General features: G+C 51.6%; 1 protein-coding gene across 1 annotated transcript in view; it reads right to left on the bottom strand.

The window, feature by feature from the left end:
- Positions 1–19,277, bottom strand: part of Ccdc187 (coiled-coil domain containing 187) — a 23,113-nt gene extending 3,836 nt beyond the window's left edge. The window contains 13 exon segments of the mRNA XM_052181071.1: positions 65–144; positions 146–237; positions 498–566; positions 569–728; positions 730–867; positions 1,005–1,016; positions 1,018–1,075; positions 4,362–4,456; positions 4,909–6,038; positions 12,479–12,571; positions 14,694–14,792; positions 18,243–18,748; positions 19,135–19,277. Of these exon segments, the coding sequence (XP_052037031.1) occupies positions 65–144; positions 146–237; positions 498–566; positions 569–728; positions 730–867; positions 1,005–1,016; positions 1,018–1,075; positions 4,362–4,456; positions 4,909–6,038; positions 12,479–12,571; positions 14,694–14,792; positions 18,243–18,748; positions 19,135–19,277 (2,675 nt within the window).
- Between the last annotated feature and the right edge of the window lie 227 nt (positions 19,278–19,504).

The following is a 19,504-nucleotide window of genomic DNA, read 5'->3' on the forward strand; positions in this document are numbered from 1 at the left end:
AAGACCCTCCACAGAGGCCGTGAGAAGCAGACCTAATGGCCTGAGCACAGCAAACTCGACTCACCTCCTCATGCAGGCCCCGAGGGCCTGGAGGGTGTCCATCTCTCTCTGCAGCTTCTTCTCCAGCCCCTCGATGGCCCCCTTTGGAAAGGGCCCCATGACTGGATGAGCCGGTGGGGCCAGGCTGAGTGTGAGGGATGACCTGAGGCTCTGAGGCAGGGCTGCTAGAAACAGGACCTGCAGAGCATGGAGGCCTTGCTGGCCTTCTGGCCCCTTGAGGAAGTCGGGCAGGTAGGCAGCGGGCTTCAGGAAGAGCCTCCCCTCCCCCACACAGGATGAGACAGCTATGGCCTGGGCTATATGTCACTCAGGGAGCATCAGCTACTGTCACCACCCTCACTGTCTGGGCAACGACCACCCTGCTGTCCAGACAGGGAACTGAAGGGGCCCTGTTGCTCCCAGCCCAAGGGTCACCCAACAGGCATGACACCCACTGCCCAGCCCTGTCTCGGGGCTGGCTCTCAGTGTGGGTCCCAGGTTCGGGCTGGGCAGCTCCCAGCTGGGGTCCATGGCAGCATCTCACCGTCCTGGAAGCAGGTGCTGAGGAGAAGGGGTTCGGCCTGCACATCCACCAAGTCTTGGGGAGTTTCTCTGCCCCCTTTAGACATTAAGGTTCTGAGGTAAGAGGGAGGAGCGAGTGTGGGGGTGGCAGGTGCTGTGCTGGGGGTGCAAGGGCAGCCTGTCGGAGGCCAGGTCAGCAGCTGTGTCAGGAGACGTGGGTTTGTGCAGCTTGGTGGTTAGGATGTCGATACGCTGCTTGAGGACCTCGGCCATGGTCTCCAGTGCCTGCAGCCGGGCTCGCTTGTACTAGAAGTGCAGAACGCCCCGTGGGGCCCAGATCAGAGTCCTGGGGGTCCAGGTGGATGCACAGCCCCACCCCCACCCTGGGCAGGGCCTGGGGTGAGGGGGGAAGCAGTAGATGATAGCAGAGAGGTGCCACTCACGCCTTCCGGGGGGGTGTCCAGTGTTCTGGGTCTCAGCGCGGTTCCACGGTTTGTTCAAACACAGACAGAAGCTACAGGGAGAGGAGAGTGGCTGGGCACCCCGGCCCAGCAGCATGCTGTTGAGAAGTGTGTGCAGAACACACGTGAAGCAGGAGAGGCAATGAGCACATCTGTGACAGAGTCAGGGCTGACCAGAGGTCAGGGCTAGGACATCACACAGCAGACCACACACGACTCAGAACAAGGACCAAGTGTGCGTGTGGCACAGAGAAAGGCTAGCAGAAATGGCGGAAGCTGCAGTTCCTGGACAGCAGTCCAGCAAGTCCTCAAATATCTAACACCAAATTGCCACATGTTCCAGCATGGGTAAAAATACCGGATGTGGACAGATGTCTGCACAGCGTCCTCACAGCGACAGACAAGGCAAAACAATAAACAGTGTCCCAGCAACACGAGGCCCATGCACACAGTGGGATGTTTCTCATGTGTAGGCACAGAGAGAAGAGTGCCTGCTGCACCAGGGTGAACCACAGAGACCTCCGGTGACAAGGACACATGTGACAGCATTCCACGCCTCAGAGTTCACCTGAGCCATCTGATCCAGACAGACAGAAAATGCAGGGACTGACAGGGGCTTCCGGGTTGGTGTAAAGGGGGACAGAGGATCCACTTGGGAAGAGGAGAAGATTCTGAGGGAGGATGGTAGGGATGAATGCACAGCACTCAGAACTGAGGCTATGACTACGCACCTAGAAGCGTTAGGCCAGGCATAGGGATGTATGTCTGTAATCTTAGCACCAGGAAGCTGAAGTCAAAGCACTGTTAATTTAAAACTACACAGGGAGACCCTCACATTAGAGACAGAGCAAATTCCTGCTGTGGTGTTGCATGTCCTAAGTCCCACCTAGCATTTGGGAAGCAGAGAGGTAGCTGTATCTCTGTGAGTTCTAGGCCAGCCAAAGCTACACAATGAGATCGTGTCTCCAAACAAATAACAATAAAAACCTACTCAACAAAAATTAAGCTAAGTGGAGGCCGGGGCCTGGGCAGACCAGCTTCTTAGGAGGCCAGTCAGGAAGATCACAAAGTTAATGTCTGCCTGGGTAACTTAGTGAGGCCCTGTCTAAGAATAAAAGGCTGGTTTTCATTTGCTTTGCTTTTGGTTTTAAGGCTAGGAAGTGGGGAACACCTTTGATACTAGCACTCAGGAGACACAGGCACGTAGATCTCTGGGAGTCTGAAACCAGGCAGGGCATAGTAAGATCCCGTCACAAATAAATACATCATAAAAACAAAAGCTAGAGGTGCAGCTCAATGGGAGAGGCTTTTCCAACACACACGAGGCCCTGGCTGTGTTCAAACCCAGCACAGAAGATAGGAGAGTGTGTGTGAGACACCAGTCGGGAGAAGCTGGCCAGCTGGGCTCTAGTTGGACTTATTCTCCCCACCCTTAATAAAACATACTGTAAAACTCCAAAAATTTAGAAGAAAGGGTGTTGAATATGTTATATCGTACAGAAATGATAAATGTTTGGGGATGGAAACATTTAAACTATTTAAATCTCATGCAGTGTGTGCATGTATCAAAACACCACACGCGCCATCTACCCATATGCACAACTTTATGTTTCATGTATCAGTTAAGCAAAAACTTAAAACAAAATCCAGATGGATTGAGGATTTAAAAAATGGTTATCGTTGTAAATGTTATGTGTGTTTTAGCATAGTTTTAAAAAATGGGAATAAAAAAAGGGCCAGTAAAGGGAGACAGGTCTACAGTTTTCCACAGTGATGGGGACACCCTCTTTAACACGATAGGGAGCTAGAAGAGCCGGGGCTACCCATGGATGTGGGAATTGATTGGACCTGAGTCCTCCTCTGTGTGGAGCTAGAAGCTGCTTTAGAAGTTCACAGATCCAGGAACCTAGGCTGCCCTCCAGACATGACATGAAATCTCAGGCTAGAGTCGGGACCAACTATGCAAAGGGAGGAGGGAGCTGGGGGAAGGAGTCAGGAGGGAGAAGGAAGAAGGAGGAGGGAGGAGGGAGGAGGGAGGAAGAGGGAGTAGGGAAGGGGAGGGGGAGAAGGAGGGAAGAGGGAGGAGGAGGGGAGGGGGAGAGAGGAGGAGGGGGAGGAGGGAAGAAGGAGGAGGAAAATGGAGGAGGTAGGAGGAGGATGGGGAGGAGGGAAGAGGAAGGAGGAGGAAGAGGGAGAAAGGAGGAGGAGGGGGAGGGAGGAAGAGGAGGGAGGAGGGAGAGAAGGAGGGAGGAGGAAGGAGGAAGATGGAGAAGGGAGGAAGAGAGAGGAGGGAGGGGGAGGGAGGAGGAAGAGAGAGGAGGAGGATGGAGAGAGGAAGGGGGAAGGGGGGGAAGGTCATCCATCTCACCTGGGGCTAATGGTATATATAGAGGGGTAGGAACAGGCACCAATGAGGTCAGCTCAAGTTCCTCCCAATGCCAATACCAAAAACATATTCAGGAATGTCCCCAGTGAGCCTAAGGCAGACCATTTCTGGAAGCAACCTTTTGAGAGGAGCTGCCAATCCCAGCTCTGTGCCTCCTCCTTTCTGTACTGGCCATGAGTACCTTAGCAGGGGACCAGAATGAAGCCAGGCCAAGGAGTCGCTGGCAAGGCCGGGGGGGGGGGGGGGGGGGGGGGTGGGGGAGGGGAGGAGCTGTCCTGTCCTGGTGGTGAGGGAAGGGGATGAGAGGGGAGTCAGGAGGAAGGAAAGAAGGGCGCGTGGAGGAATCAGCTACTAGCGCATTGCTGGTGGGTATGGAAGGCGGCAAAGCCACTGTAGCCAACAGCGTGCAAACTCTTCAAAGAACTCCACAGAGAAATAGTGCACGCACACAAACGCCACACATCCCCTTGGAGTGGGGCTCTGTTTCCCCCTGGCTGGGCCTGCTGTGATGGAAGCACGTGGGGCAGGGGTAACGGATTAAGAGCTACACACCTAGGTCAAGTCCTCTCCCCTGGTACTCAGAGTCAGTCATAATACCAAATGCTGAAATCCCCAAAGAGTCAATTCCTCAAAGTCTAAAATCCTGATCCTGAAGTATTAAAATTCTGAATGCTGAAACCCAAACCCTGAAAGCTGATGTTCTGAGAACCTCGGTTCCCAGGAGAAAAGCCTCTGCAAGAGGGCAGCAAACTGGGCTCCGTGGCTGGGTCCCACCTGCTCTCTGCACAGCTGAAGGAAGAACATCTAGAGAAACTTGGGGACATATTCATGTCTGCAAGGAGCTCTCCAAAGACCAGTATGCCGTCCTCAGAGAGGGCAAGGCCGTCTTCCCCTCCTCCAGTCGGAGCTGCTGTATTTTGACCCAGGAAGAGAATCCCTGCCTCCCCACCCACCTGTCTGGAGCCTCTTGGTCCCCAAGCACCATGCCAGATGTCACTTTGCTCCACTTCCGCAGTGGTGACCCCAGGCTCCCAGGGGCTTCCATACCCTGGGACATATAAGAGAGGACATATAAGACCCACAGCCACATTTCAATTCAGAACTGGACTCCTCACCCCACCAAGGGCTTCAAGCTAGACTCTCAGAGCATTTCAAAGAATTAGGGATGAAGAGGCAATTGAGTCCCTGTAGCCCTGTCTACCTATGCAGACAGTGTGCAGGGACTCCCCCCAAAACCCAAAGAGGAACCAAGTTCAGCTAGGAACATTCCCCAACATTGTCACCACCCCAGCCCAGGACAAAGGTGCCCCATGCCTATCGTCTTTGCCCTATCATGGTCTCTGTCTCAGGTAAATGCCTGCGAGCTGCCCCGAGCCAATGCCACTACCCCTGGGCCCAGTGGCCCCCAGCCCCCCCCCTGTGGGTGGGCAGTAGGCAGCCAGGGGCAGCACAGAGCCTCAGGCTCAAAGGTTGTCTGATCTTCTTGTCACCACTACATACCCCAGACTGCATGGGAACAAAGGTGACAATGCCAGGGTGCCTCTGGGAGACCACAGGGATGGCCTTGCCAAGGACGGCCTCTCGCTGCTTCCGGTACACCTCCTGCAGCCTCTGGTTCCTCAGCTCCAGCGTGTGTGCAGCCAAGGCCTTCTGCTCCATGGCCTGCTCCCGTCGGGCCTGCGCCTTCTGACGCATGAACTCGCGTAAGGACTCAGAGCTATGTTGCTGGCCCAGAGACCTTCGTGTCCTTGTACAGGGTGTGTCCTGTTCCTTTACTGGTTTGCTTTGCAGGAAGTCTTGGGCAGGCTCTGGCCAAGCTGCCTTGATTTGTGAGGGAGGGGGGACAGTACTTTTGCTCTTGCTGTAGGGACTGGACTTCTGCACAAAAGAATTACTCCAGGGATCCTGGAGTGCAGAATGTGGTCTACTCAGAGAGTTCCATGGACTGGGCTCCAAACCCTCCCAATCTTCACAAGCTGAGTAAGTCTGGCCAGCCAGGGCACTCCAGGGCCGCTGTGAGGGGCTTGGCTTTTTAAGGGGGCTCTCAGACCTCTGGATGGAGGTGTCCTGGCCCCGAGCTTCCCAGGCCCCCTGTGGGCAGGTCTGCCAAGCCAGGGCACTCCAGGGCCTCTGTGAGAAGGAACTTGGCTTTTCTGGGGTGCTCCCAGGCCTGAGGAAAGAGGTGTCTTGCCCCTGTCCTGTCCAGGTCCTCTGTGGACAAGATTCTTGCTCAGCTAAGGCCTTCTTCCAGTGTTGCAAGTTCCCAGCTCTGTGCAAGGAAGAGCTCTTCCCTTCTGTCGCAGACCAAGCAGTCTTTGAGAAGGAGCCCGGCATGTCCTCGGTACTCTGGGGTCCCTGATGCCTCTTTTCTGCCAGGTTCTGTGGCTTTGGATTCGATGGTGAGAGCTTCCTGGCCACTCTGGGACTCCTGGCAAGCTCCAGACCAGCCTGGATTTGCTGGCGCAAGTCTTGTAGGGTCTCCATGGCACCTTGGATAGTTGCTGATTGACCATGGAAAGCCGGGCTGGGTGTATGCTTGGAAACCTGTTGGTCACTGTGGGCGGACGTGGGTTTACACAACCAGGTGTGGGCAGGTGAGGCCTCAACAGCTGCTGCTTTCCTGTCAGAGCCTGCAAAGACAGGCAACGCAGGAGTGTTGGGGTCTGTGGGCTGGAACAAAGAACATACCTGCTCCTCCATTCAGGGGACATCATGGGATGGTTAGGGAGGCCCTGGCCTCAGCCCCACAAATTCCCTCTCATCCTCAGCCCTCACAATCAACACACAAAGAACAGGGGTTGTTTTTGAGTGAACCACCTGCTCCATGTGTGTTAACAGGGTACACATGGAGGGGTGATGGGTGTCCACCACAGGACTGGCCATTCCCATCTTCTCTCCTCACAAATAACCAAGTAGTACATCTGCTCCTAATGCTAAGAAGAGCCTCTCTCTTCAGGTTTGTAAAGATAATTATACCCAAATTTCCATCTCTGAAAGAAATCTCAGGAGAGGTTACCCAGCTACCACCCTCCCAGGCAGCAAAGAAATCTCCTCAAAGAAATCAGTGCCCACCCACTAACGCCACAGCAAACAGACCAGGCCAAGGCTGAGGCATGAGGTACCTAATTTCGTGGCAGGGGCCTTGCTCTGGAGCCAGGAGAGGGTAGGAGGGGGCCCAAGCAACCGCCTCACGAGGGCTTGTCCTTCTCGCCAGGCGTACACACCAGCCAACTCAGAATCTTAAATAGAAAACACACAGCAGGACCACTGGCAAGGGGCCATACCAATTCTGGAGACAGCTTAGCATACCCTGCAAGGGCCCACAGGGAAACCCCTCATATCTGAATCCCTGTGGGAATAAAGCCAATTGTTTAGTCACTAACCAGCATGGCTGAGGTGCATCTCAGTATGATGGGGTCCTACTCAATAGAGGTTGCTCAACACAGCCTACACTTGACCAGGAACAATGACAAGACCACAGCCCCAGATGACATCTGCAGCTGGCCACTCAGCCGGGGGCTCACACCAGAGCCACAACAGCCAGCAACATCATGAGCACACACCTTAGCAGAGAGATTACTGTGCCCTGAAGCTGGTTAGAGTCAGCAGTGGGATCAGCATCAGAGACACGTTTAGACCACCTGATGGTACAGAAATAAATGACCAGCACAGCCAAGCTTCCCTTAACTCACACAGTCACCTGGTAAACGTGGATTACTCAAATGGCATCTACTGCCAGCACTGACTGGCCATCCCGACAATCCCAGTCGCAAAGCCCCGCAAAGACAGGAGGCAGGCCTTACACCCACACTAACATCCTCATTCCTGAGTGCTCACAGGGCTCATTCTTACACACTCACGGGCCACAATGCTCAGTTCCACACAAACTCACACACCCTCACAGGCTCACAAGTCCCATGCTCTACAGAAGCCTGTGTGAAAGAGCTGTGAACTGACCAGGTGTGGTGGCGCACACCTGTAATCCCAGCACTTGGGAGGCAGAGGCAAATGGATCTTTGAGAGTTTGGGGCCAGCCTGGTCTACCAAGCAAGTCCAGGACAGCCAGGACTGTTACACAGAAACCCTGTCTCTAAGACCAAACCGAACTGAACACAAGCTATGAACTTACTGCAAACTATGGGTGTGGCAAAGCACGGAATGCTCATCCTGCAGAGAAAATATGGACATTCCAGAGCTTTCCCATCATGCCTTTGCTTTCAAGTATATTCATGGATAGTTTATGCAATTCCTGGAAGGCACCCTGTAGGACAAACACTCTGCCCCCTCCACAGTTCACAGTAAGTTCACGGCATTCTTACATAGGATACCACAATGCTCACACATTCTTGTGTTTACACACACACTCACACATTCACACTGGCTCATATGTATCCCCAATGCTCACAAGCTCCCACACAGGCTCACATACATTCACATACACTCATGCACATTAGCACACATGCTTGCATATTCGCACGCTCACAGATGTGCCCTCTCATGCATTCACACACTCAAATGCACACAGGCAGCCATATACACATGCTTGGTGCATTCACATGAGATCATATGCACAGCCACACACAGGCTCTCGCACAAACATGGTCACAGGCACAGACATACCACTGCGTCCAGTCCGCTCTGCAAAACTGAGATTACACTGTGTGCCTCAAGTCACTCTACGCACACCCCTGCTCGAGGCAACACCACCCAGGCTGGGATCATCCATGTAGACCAAGCCAGGACTTGCCCTGTGCCCTATGGACCACACATCACAGGTCAGACTTTCCAGAACTCCGACCACTGTGGGCAGCCTACCTGAGTCACTCCTCCCTCCTCCCTCCTCCCTCCTCCCTCCTCCCTCCTCCCTCCTCCCTCCTCCTGGCAGTTGTGAATCAAACAGCAATGTGCCATAGTTTAGACAGTTCAGCCATTGGGGACTGGAGAGATGGCTCAACAGTTAAGAGGCACTGGCTGCTCTTCCAGAGTCCCAGCTTGGATCCCAGCACCCATGGCAGCTCACAATGCCTGTAACTGCAGTCCCTAAGAGTTTGACAGTCTCTTCTGGCCTCCTCAGGCACCGGGAATGCAAGAGGTGCATGGACATATATGTAGGCAGAACACCCATACACATAAAGCTTAAAAATAAATATATTTTTTTAAACTTGAAAACATTTTGAAAAGTAGTTAAATTGTGATAAGTTGTAAAATATTCACCTATCTAGGCCAAAGAAAAGCAAAGCCCTCTGGTGCATAGTCTGAGGAAACTCTGCCAGGGTGAGCTGCTCAAGTCACCCAGTGTTCCCACCTTACCCTGCCTTTCCCAGGAAGAAGACGGGCAGCGTGTAGGCCCTCTATGGGGCAGGCCGCGCTTCCTCTAGGCCTCAGCTGCTTCCTCTACGGTTTTTGTTTGTTTGATTGGTTTTTGGGGTTTTGGTTTTTTTGTTTGTTTTTTAAGACAGGATTTCTGTGTAGTCCGGGCTGTCCTGGAATTCACTCTGTAGACCAGTCTGACCTCAAACTCATAGAGACCCACCTGCCTCTACCTCCCAAGAGCTGGGATCAAAAGTGTGGACCACCACTGTCCAGCTCGAGGCCCAGCTTTTTTTTTTTTTTGGTTTTTTTTTTTTAATTTGGTTTTTTGAGACGGGGTTTCTCTGTGTAGCCCTGGCTGTCCTGGAACTCACTCTGTAGACCAGGCTGGCCTCGAACTCAGAAATCTGCCTGTCTCTGCCTCCCAGAGTGCTGGGATTACAGGTGTGCACCACCACCACCTGGCAAGGCCCAGCTTCTTAAACTGTAGGGGTCTTGATCCCACATAGGGCTGTGTAACTGATTGTGGGCGCACAAAAAAAGGCAAAAGAGAAAACGATTCTAAGCACACAGCAAGCCAGAATCAATGCAAACTCAAACGCTGTGTGAAGATGTCTCCCTTGCTCGACCATGTTACAGTTCCACACTGTATACACATCACACCCACAACTCTAACACACACAGCCTCAGACACCTCAGGCAGACTCCAGATCAGTGTGTGGCGTGAGCTGCCATGATTTTACTATACACAGCAGGTTCCCTGCTCTTATAGAGACGTGCTGGTTTTGTTGTTAAAAAAAAAAAAAGAATTCTATTTTCCTGTGATTGTGCCTCAGCATGTAAGTAACAAGTCTATATTGTGCTTGAGTATTTAACTGCTCTTTGAGTTGCTGACCTCAGTTTCACTTTAAAGAATTCTTAAGGGGCTGATGCCCAGTGGTTAAGAGCACTGGCTGCTCTTCCAGAGGACCCAGGTTCAGTTTTCAGCACTGCACATGGTGACTCACGTGTGACCTGTACTGCCGGTCTAGGAGTTGCCCACCCTCTTCCAGCTTCATAGGTACCAGGCACATATATGGTGCATATGCATACATGGTGCATATGCATACATGCAGGTAAAATACTCGAAAGTAAAATAAACTTTAAAAAAAAAAAAAAGACCTGTTAAGTGGACCCTGGCTAGGTATTAGGACAGAATTTCCAACAATTTCTGAAATAGCCCTAAACACACTCGTGACACATTAATCAACTCTGAAAAAAACCTGAGGATGCTTATGCACCCTACAGTATCAAATATTCAGGAAAGATGTCATCCTTTATGTAAAATATGCAAATAAATATGCACCCATTAGTATACAAATGCGCTTTTGTTTTAGTAGATGGTTGCATCACTGAATGGAGACAGTTTAAGACATTCCCCAGAAGAACAGGACCCTAGGCTAAGAAAGGTCAACACTGGAGCCTCAGTAGTTCTGGACCCAAGGTTAAGCCCGGCTGCTGTTCATCAGATATGGCGGTAGGGCTAGTGCCTGGACTTTCCCACCTATAAGAGACGGGAGTGTGCCTAATGGTGCCTCCTGACCCAGCCGAAGAACACAGCTGCTGCCTTCACAGGCATGTGGGAACACAAGCTGAATTCTGGAGTCTGGGGCTGGGCTTGGCTGTGCTGGCCTCATCCAGGGATGAGGGTGAAGTTCCCAGGCATCTCAGCCCTGCCCTTCTGCGAGGCACTGAGCTGACCATGCTGTCTCTGCTAGGCACTGGGCCAGAGGCACCATGTAGGGAGGACGGTCCACCGGCCTCCCTCACAGCCATCCAGCCTCCCTATTAGCCCACCAGGGGAGTCCTGGTCGATAAATGGGTCCTGATGGGCACATTTTTTTCTTCTGCTGAACAGCTTAATGGCAATTAATTTTTTTATGGGAGGATTTTTAATCTGTGGAAATGGATGGAGTCCCCAAGTGCCCTGTCAAAGCTCCAGGCCGACCTAATCTATGATAAAAAATGCAAAGCGAGGTGATATAATCTGAAATTAAATATCGGGCTTCATTTTCCTTTGGCCCGGATGGATGAATATTTTATAACTATTGTGATTTAATTTTTTGTTAACTACAGCAAATTTCTAATTCATCCAATTCCCAAGTCCTGTAGCTCTGACCCCTGAACCCAAACTCATCTCTCCTTAGCCCAGCTGTGGCTTCGTCACTGACAGAAACTAATGGTCACTACCATCAGGGTGACACGGTGACTACGATGATGAATGCAGCCGGTGGCGCGCCCTCTGACCCCGTGTCAGGCAGACGGCAGGTAATTTTTCAAGCAAGCCATTAAAACAAAACAACGGAAAGCTGTGGATGAGGGAGAGGATGATGTGGAAGATGGCTCTATTTTATGCATGTTCAGGGGACCTTCCAGAATCTTCTTGTAGTTTTGCTGTCTCTCAGTCTTGGATTCCAGAGGTATTTGTCCTTCCCAACCTGTGTTACCTCTGGCCAGCTGGAAGACTCATGTGTACCCTCTGCTGAGCATAGTGGGTGCTAGGCAAAGACTCGTTACTCTAGAAGACAGAAATTGCCTGGGAGCAGGGGAGGCCGGACATTGAACAGAAATGGAGGTGAGGTTGTGCACAGAGCACATGCTACCCATGCTGGTGGGTCCAGAATGGTGACCTCATGGGGTAGGGAAACTGAGGCAGAGAGATTCCAAGAGGCTACTCCCAGACCCTGCGTGGCCTTTATGTTCAGTCCCGCCAAGTTGGCCACAACCCCCCGGGGGCAGTGAGCTCCCCACCTGGGAAGTCTTAGTGGTATTGCTGAGGCCAGGCTGGAACAGGAGGCCTCAACAAGGGCTCATGCATGGTCTCAGAATACACCTGGTGCTCTAGTAAGGAGCGCAGCTCTAGAGCCAGATGGGTCAGGCCCAGCCCAGGTCTTTGCCTTTGTGGTCCTGAACGGGCTTCCAAGCCTCCCTGGGCCTCAGTTTCTACATCTACAGAATGGGAGCCAACCTACCTCACTCCCAGCATCCCTCAACGACAGTCTAGACTCTGCTTGACCCTTTCCCAACAAGTTCAAAATACTCACATCCAGCCTTTCTTCAGGGTCCATGGATCCAGCTAGATGGAGGGACCCCTTTGGTTCGCCCCCACAAACTGTAGAAGCAGCAGTCTACAGAGAGACTAGGAGTCTGGGATTCCATTAGGATCCAAGCTCAGGAAAGGGGGTATCCTAAATCGAAGCTCACCACCCACAGGGTCACTAACGAGACCCCCTGAAGGCCTGCCAGAAAACTGACAGTCTCATAGGTCAGAGTGGAGCACCTGCAGGCTCTCGGTGCCACAGAGATACAGGTACACCGAGCATGCTGCCACCTATAATCCTTGATCCCAATCAGGAAGGCACACCCTCTTCCGGGCTACTTGGGAGAGCAGCAAAGCAGCAACACACCTCAGACAAGAAGAAAGGCGGGGGCACCACTTACTCAGTCTTCCTAGCATGCCACTGTTCGGATGAGCAATGGGCTGAGAACATGAGGAGTGTGGCCAGATGGCGTCATGCCATTCCAGTCTGCGGGGCATAAGGACAGCTCACACCACTTAGGGAGTCGTAGTCCATGGCAACCTTCAGACGCCAGGGCCCCAAGCTCCTGGTATATGGCAAAGCAAGCGGCCCCTGGCAGCCAATGTCCCCAGCACAGAATCAATGTGTCACCCTCAGCAGCTAGACTCACAGACTTTGGGGTCTGAAGTAGCAAACCTCACCTCTGCCTTTGGCAGTTCTGCGGAGGATAGATGACTTTGAGATTTCTCTTTTGCAAGAAGCATTTTTGACCTTTCTGAAGTTTGTCCTTGGAACTGAGAGGAGAAACGGAGAGAGAGGCAGGGAGGGAGCCTTAATCAGACACCATTTTTCAAGTAGACAATAATCACCTTGACACTAGGGCCTGGGTTTGCATTTGCTGAGCAAGTAAACGACTGAATGAGCCACGCCCCAAGGGAATCCAACGATAACATCGCTGCCCTGGACGTAGCTCACGCCAGGGAAGGGAGACAGAGGCTGGAGCTAAAGGGTCCAGGCTCTGATTGGCAAGCATGATGACATCACTCTGGCGGGAGAGCCCCTTCAATATCCCACAGCCATCCCCATGGCCAACTGGGGTCGAATCATCTATTTAGGAGGCTGAAGCAGGAAGATCTAGAGTTCAAGGCCAACCTAAGCTGTACAGTAAGGTCCTGTCCAAAAAAAAAAAAAAAAAAAAAAAAAAAGAGGAAGAGGAGAAGAGAAGAGGAAGACAAGAAGTGGTGGAGAACTGGAGGTGGGAGAACATGTTCTATGGAACTCCAGTCATGTGACATTCCCTGCATCGCCAGATCCACAGAGACCGCAAGTGGGTACGAGGCTTTCTTGCTTATCCTATCCTGCTTCCAGAGGAAAGTGGAAGAAAGTGTTCCAGCCAAGAGCCGGGGACCAAGTCTGAACTTGACCTGTGGCCCAGTGGCTGCACTTGTGGTAGAGAAGGGGCAATGGGTTATCAGACAAGCTGCAACGACAAGCTCTCACGGAAGGCAGAAGATAAGATAGGACTAGGCTCAAGAAGGGTCTGCCTAGTCTGTCCGTCAGCCAGCTTGGGACCCTGCCTACATCTGCCACTGGCTCACAATCACAAGGCAGGGCATGCCCCTGTTGTCTGCTGTCCAGTAGGTGTCAACTGGAGTACCAACCAGCCTTCACACCTTGCTAGGGGCCTGCCTTTTACCACTTCTTGCTTCCATGAGAAACCCTCCCATTCTCAAATTGTCCAGCGTTGCAGGAAATATCAAAAAAAAAAAAAAAAAAAAAGATGCGCCATCTCTCCTGCCCCGCCTGGCCATGTTCCCTCTCTAGTACATTACACTGGCCAGGTCCCTCTTGCCACCGAGCTGTTGTCTCCCAGGTAGCTCCCACAGCATCCCAGCTGTGTTCCCTCTCCGCCATAAACTCCTGTAATCGGCAGACCCACATTCCAGTAACCAAGTAAATCAAAATTCTTAAAACTTAATTAACCAATCATATTTATGTATAAATAGTATCACAATTTACAAGATGTCAATACAATAATTTTAGAGCCACTGATAATGATAAAAGCTTTATCCCTTGCCAGGCGGTGGTGGTGCACGCCTGTAATCCCAGCACTCTGGGAGGCAGAGGCAGGCGGATTTCTGAGTTCGAGGCCAGCCTGGTCTACAGAGTGAGTTCCAGGACAGCCAGGGCTATACAGAGAAACCCTGTCTTGGAAAAAAAACAAAAACAAAAACAAAAACAAAAAATCCAAAAAAAAAAAAAAACCGTTATCCCCACATTTCTAAACTTGCAAAGCCTTAGCTACTTGTGGCTGGTATTTGCCATGCGAGTTCATGTCAGTGGCCATGATTCGTCTTCCCTCTCTTCTGACTCACTCTCTGGCTGCCCAACTCCTCCTACCTGCGACAGTCCAGGGTCTCCATGATCTGAGGAAATCCCAAAGTGCCTGTTCTATGCTCCCTTCCCCTGCATCTCCAAAACCTAAGTGTCTGCACTTAGTTTGCAGTCTGACCGGCAACACGCGAGCCCAAAGTCCTTACAGGGATGAGGCTCCTGCCCTCTCTCCATGTCCCCTTTATTGTTGACCAGAAGAGTGAGCAAAACCACAGCTGTCAAGATCTAAAGACTTCTGACTCTCCACCCATTGTTCAGCATCCCCGGGCCAGTCAGGGGTTATCCTGAGTGCCGCCTTCCATCTACGAAGTGAAATCGCAAGCTTAGGTCTGGCAGGGATCTAGAGGTGTGGATTCAGAACAGGGCTGGCATACAAGGATGTAGGAAGGGCCTGGGCCTGGCCTTCTCTACAGAAGATGTCTCTGCTAGGAGACAGCCCTGCTTTACTTCCTAGGAGACCCCTGCACGACCTTCCTAGCCAGGGTCCTTATTAGAATCAGGGTCCAATGCAGAGCCACTCACCTGAAGTATGATGCTGGGGAAACTTTGAGAGCTCCCGTCTCAAGCTGAGAGATGCCCTGTCCTTGCCTCTGTGCTCAGCTGTACGAAGAACGCCTGATCCTGGGGACAATCAAAAGAAGAAATGAGCGCATAGTGAAATAACTTCCAGAAGGGAGTTTCAGTTTAGAGACCCTGGAAGCCTTCAAATTGTTCTTCTGCTCAATACCTCAAGCCAGAAACACATTCCACGAGGCCATCAGGACACACACCATTGTGATTTAACTCTCACATTGCTCTCATCAAAACCAGAACAAACATCTTTCTCTAGAAGCCTGCTCAGGCCAACTCTGAGCAAAGACATCTCACAAGTACACTTTCTCCTTTGTAGACAGGATCCAGGGAATGACGCCACTCACAGTGGGCACCTGATTAATATAATCGAGATAATCCTGGGGCCAACAAGATGGCTCAGCAGGTAAAACCACATGGCCATGTAAGCTTGGTGACCTGGGTTCAATCCCTGGAGCCCACATAAAGATGGAAGGAGAAAAACAATGTTACCTCTGACATCCTTTTTGGTTTTTTGAATTTGGTTTTTTCAAGACAGAGTTTCTCTGTGTAGCCCTGGCTGTCCTGGAACTCACTCTGTAGACCAGGCTGGCCTCGAACTCAGAAATCCACCTGCCTCTGCCCCCCAGAGTGCTGGGACTACAGGCGTGTGCCACCACCGCCCAGCTAAAGGTCATTTCTTATAGGCCTGTTTCACAGGTAACTCTAAACCTCATCAAACTGACAAGTGAGATTAGCCATCCCGTAAGGTTAGCGGGTGACTTTGGCACAAGCCCAGAAGACCAGAGTTCTGATAGCAACACGGATGGTAGAACCTGCACTCTTGAGGGTTTAGGCTATGCAAGGAGGTGGACTCCTGTACTGCATGGTAGCAGAGAACTCTGCATTTTGTCTCCACTCAGAAACCGTGTACGAGGCTGAGTTTAAAGGTGGTAGCTTATTCAATTTCACAGAAGAAATTCCAAGGCACCCCAGTATTCAGGGTGCAGCATGGGTATTGCTGGCTTTTTGGTCAGGCTTACAGTGAAAATCAGAAGCAAGAAGCAGATTTGTAAAAGCCTTCAGTTTGGCCAGAAAAGAGCCTACGTAAAGTTAGAGCTGAGGATGATCTGGACAAAGGTTAATTTCAGAATAGAGCTGCCGGGATGCCCTACTTGCATGGGAGCCCCTACAAAGCTGTCTCCACAGATTCACCTCACTGTCCTCAGTTGTCCCGTACTCAAAGGTCATTGCAGCCAGCCAATGTCCAAGTGGGCCCACTTACTGCTAGGCAGACCTCAGCACTGTCCTCGTGATGCTGACTCTTAAGGCATACCGAACACAGATGATGAGCTTGTGGAGGCTTCTACTAAGATTCAAAGGAGAGTCTTGGGGGTCAAGAGCCCCACATATTGATTTCCATTAAGAGGACGAAACCTGAAGCTCTAAAGGTGAAATGCGAGCTTCAAAGACGACCCCGGGAAGTTAGAGCTTCCAGGACAGTAGACTCACTGAGGAAAGCCTGTCGGAAAGTAAGCCAAGTCAGGAGAGAAGACACGGGGCTACAGTGAGCAAGGAGTGGGAGTGGGGTTTCGCCAGCCCCTGGAAGCTCATGTCATGTTCCCACGCGCCCAGAATGCTGGGCATAGCCTACACAGTAACAGGGCTGGGCACACAGCTCCGTGATTAAGGACATTTGCAAATTTTCTATTCTTGCAGAAGATACTGGTTTGATTCTCAGCACCCATACCAGGCAGCTCACAGTGCCTTTTATTCCAGACACAGAGGCTCTACAGCCCTCTCTGGGCTCCATGGGCACCAGGCAGTCAGACACACAGGCATACACTAAAAAGTTTTAAGCTATGTGATGTGATGATTTCCCTGATGGTTTCAATCTCCATTTGAACTAATATACTTCCTTGACATTCCTCTGTTCTCTTTTGAAATGGGCATGTTTGGCCCTTAGTATTGTATCTTGGAAAAACAAAATGTTTTGCCTTGCATCTCTGAGGAGAGCTTGACTGAATCTTTCAGCAGTTCCAAAGTTCTTTGAGCTTCTTGGAGATGGGTTAAGTGCATTTTGCACCAAGACCAAGCCTTCAGTGTCCTGGGCAGAATGGTATGGTTTTGACATTAAAAGGTCTCAGAGGCTCAAGCCTGTGTTGAAGGCTTGATCCCAGATGGTGACACTACATGAGGTGACCAGATGCTAATTCTAGGAATGATTTAACCCACTGATGGGTTTCTAGCTGAATGGTCTAGGGGAGCCTGATAGGAAGAGAAAGGTAACAGTTTATCTCTTGATCCCCCTTAACTGTCTCTCTGCTTTCTGTTCACTGTGTAGTGCACAGGTTGGCTCCACCACGCCCTTACACCATGAAGCTCCGCCTCACTGCAGTCAATGGGGCCAAGTGAGAGCCCTGACACATGAGCCAAGACAATCCTCCCTCCTCTTCTAGGTTATTTTTCTCAGACATTTTCTAACAATGGTATACTGACACAGGGACAAACCTCGGAGAGCTGGCCAGGGCAATGGGCTGCGAAGGGTGTATGGGAGGTAGTGATGGCTTTGTTCCCTCCTCTGTGTTTATCTGTGCCTCCTTGAAAGAGAGTCACAGACCAAGTCCCATGGGATCCCATTTCTATGAGGTGTCCAGAGTCATCAGACCCATAGAGACAGGAAGCAAAGGGTGGGTGCCAGGGGTGGGAGTGGAGGCTGTTGGGGTTAAGGTGAAGGACAATGGCTGCATAACCAGACTGGCTGCCTGAAGTGAACAGAACGTTTTTAAGTGGTAGAGATGGGACTGGTGAAATGGCTCAGCGGGGAAAGGGGCTTGCGGCCAAGGCTCACGTCTTGAGTTTGATCCCCAGGACCTACATGGTGGAAGGAGAGAACCTGACTCCTGCAAGCTGTCCTCTTACCCCTACAACTAGGCTGTTGGCAATGTCCCCCACATATAGATATATATACACAAACAGATAAATATGATGCATTTAAAACAGTAGAGATGACTAATTTTACCGTAGCTTTTAAGAAGAAGCTGCTGCCTTACAAAACAGATCCACTCCCCCTTAAAGCTGCCTAGCTTCCAGCGTCTCTGATGGGAAGCTCTGCAGGTATTTGTTTAACTACACCCACCTTTCCCACTCCAGAAAACACAACCTGTCTTGCTTGCGGGTAGCAGGCAGGCCTTCTAAATCCCCCACTGACTGTGTTCATTACACCTCACAGTGTCCAGGCATGTTTAAGCGGCCCCCAAGGCCTCAGGGACAAACAGTAAGTTCCTTCTGCAACTCCACAGGCTCTCTGGGTCTCTGTCTTCCAAGGCTCCCTCCTTCTCATCGTATCGACACCACGATGAAGCTTCTTCACCCTAAACTCAGCTCAGAAGCCCCACCCCAAGCTGCACTGCTCTACCAGCCCGAGTACCCTTTGGGGGCCTTACACGTATAACCTCACCGCTTGCCCTCCACCTTCCCCATAGCCATGGCCCACGCCAGCTGGGCAAAGCAGACACTGACCTGGGAAAGCGGGCACTGGAAGAGCACTTGTCACCTTGGGGGTCTTCCGCCGTAGCATTGTCGAGGTTTTGTGGAGGCACGAGGCACTAGAGGGGGCAGAGGTGCCCAGGGAGGCACAGCTGGCCTGCCACTGTGCCTGGGCTCGGATCTTGTCCCTCAACTGCTCCAGACGAGGGTTACTCTTCCTGGGCTGGCGCTGGGGCCCCAGTACCAGGGGTGGCCTTTCCTTCCAGGGTCCGTGGAAAAGTGTGCATGATTCATGTCCCCCTGAGGAGCCAGACATTCTGCCGGATGACACGGAGCTGTCCACGTCCCTGGTGTCCAAGCATGGAGAGCACATGGGCAGGCTACAGGCTTTCATGTAGGGGCTTGGCTCCTTGATATAATCAGGACAAGCCACATAGGGAACTGTCTGAGGTGGACTCAGCTGCTGGGAGGGGAGAGGCCACTTCAGCGTTGTGGCCGGAAGGTTGTCCTTGGCTGTATGTGGATGGAACACTTCATCCCTTGGAGAGAGGGACAACACAGCCGCTCAGAGTTTGAAATCTCATAGGAATGGAGTCCTATAACCCCCACACCCCTTTCTCCCTGTTTCTACCACACAGCCTAAGACAAGAGGGACCAGAAAATGCCTACATCACATGGACACTCCCTGACATTCTCCCTCAGACACTAGGCACAATCTTTTACGGTAGGTACCATGATCAGTTTAATTTATGCACGAGAAAACTGAGGCTAGAGTTGCCAGGTCAAACCCAAAGGCACAAGCAAGTTTGGCCAGGGACCCACACACTCCACCTCTGTATCCTCCTACCTCCCACAAACAGGCTGCCCTGGGGAAAGGTGATTACTCGAATTACTAGTGCTCTTGTCCTGTCCCCACAAACACTACCTGGGCTTGGCACTGTCCTTCCGATCAGCCATTCTCCCCATGGCCTTGAGGGAGTAGAGGCCTTCTTGCTGGTTGCCCCTGGAACAGTTCTGCAGGTTTGCCCTTAAGGATGTGGGCAGCACGCCCATGAGTGGGGTTGTCATTGCAGCCGAGATAGGAGAGCACAGATCGCAAGCACCACCTGGGGCCCTGGGTCTGACAGTATAATCACATGGTAGTCTGTAGGCCTACCACACAGCACCCATCATGGACTGGCCACTGACTTGCTCTGGGTACTGTCCAGCGTGGGTCCCTTGACACTCAGGACAGTCATTAAAGGAGGGTAGGGACAATGAGTACTAGCCTTGGGTAGACAATGGCTGTGGGATTT

The sequence above is a fragment of the Apodemus sylvaticus genome, chromosome 5 (assembly GCF_947179515.1).
Source record: "Apodemus sylvaticus chromosome 5, mApoSyl1.1, whole genome shotgun sequence".
Taxonomy (NCBI): domain Eukaryota; kingdom Metazoa; phylum Chordata; class Mammalia; order Rodentia; family Muridae; genus Apodemus; species Apodemus sylvaticus.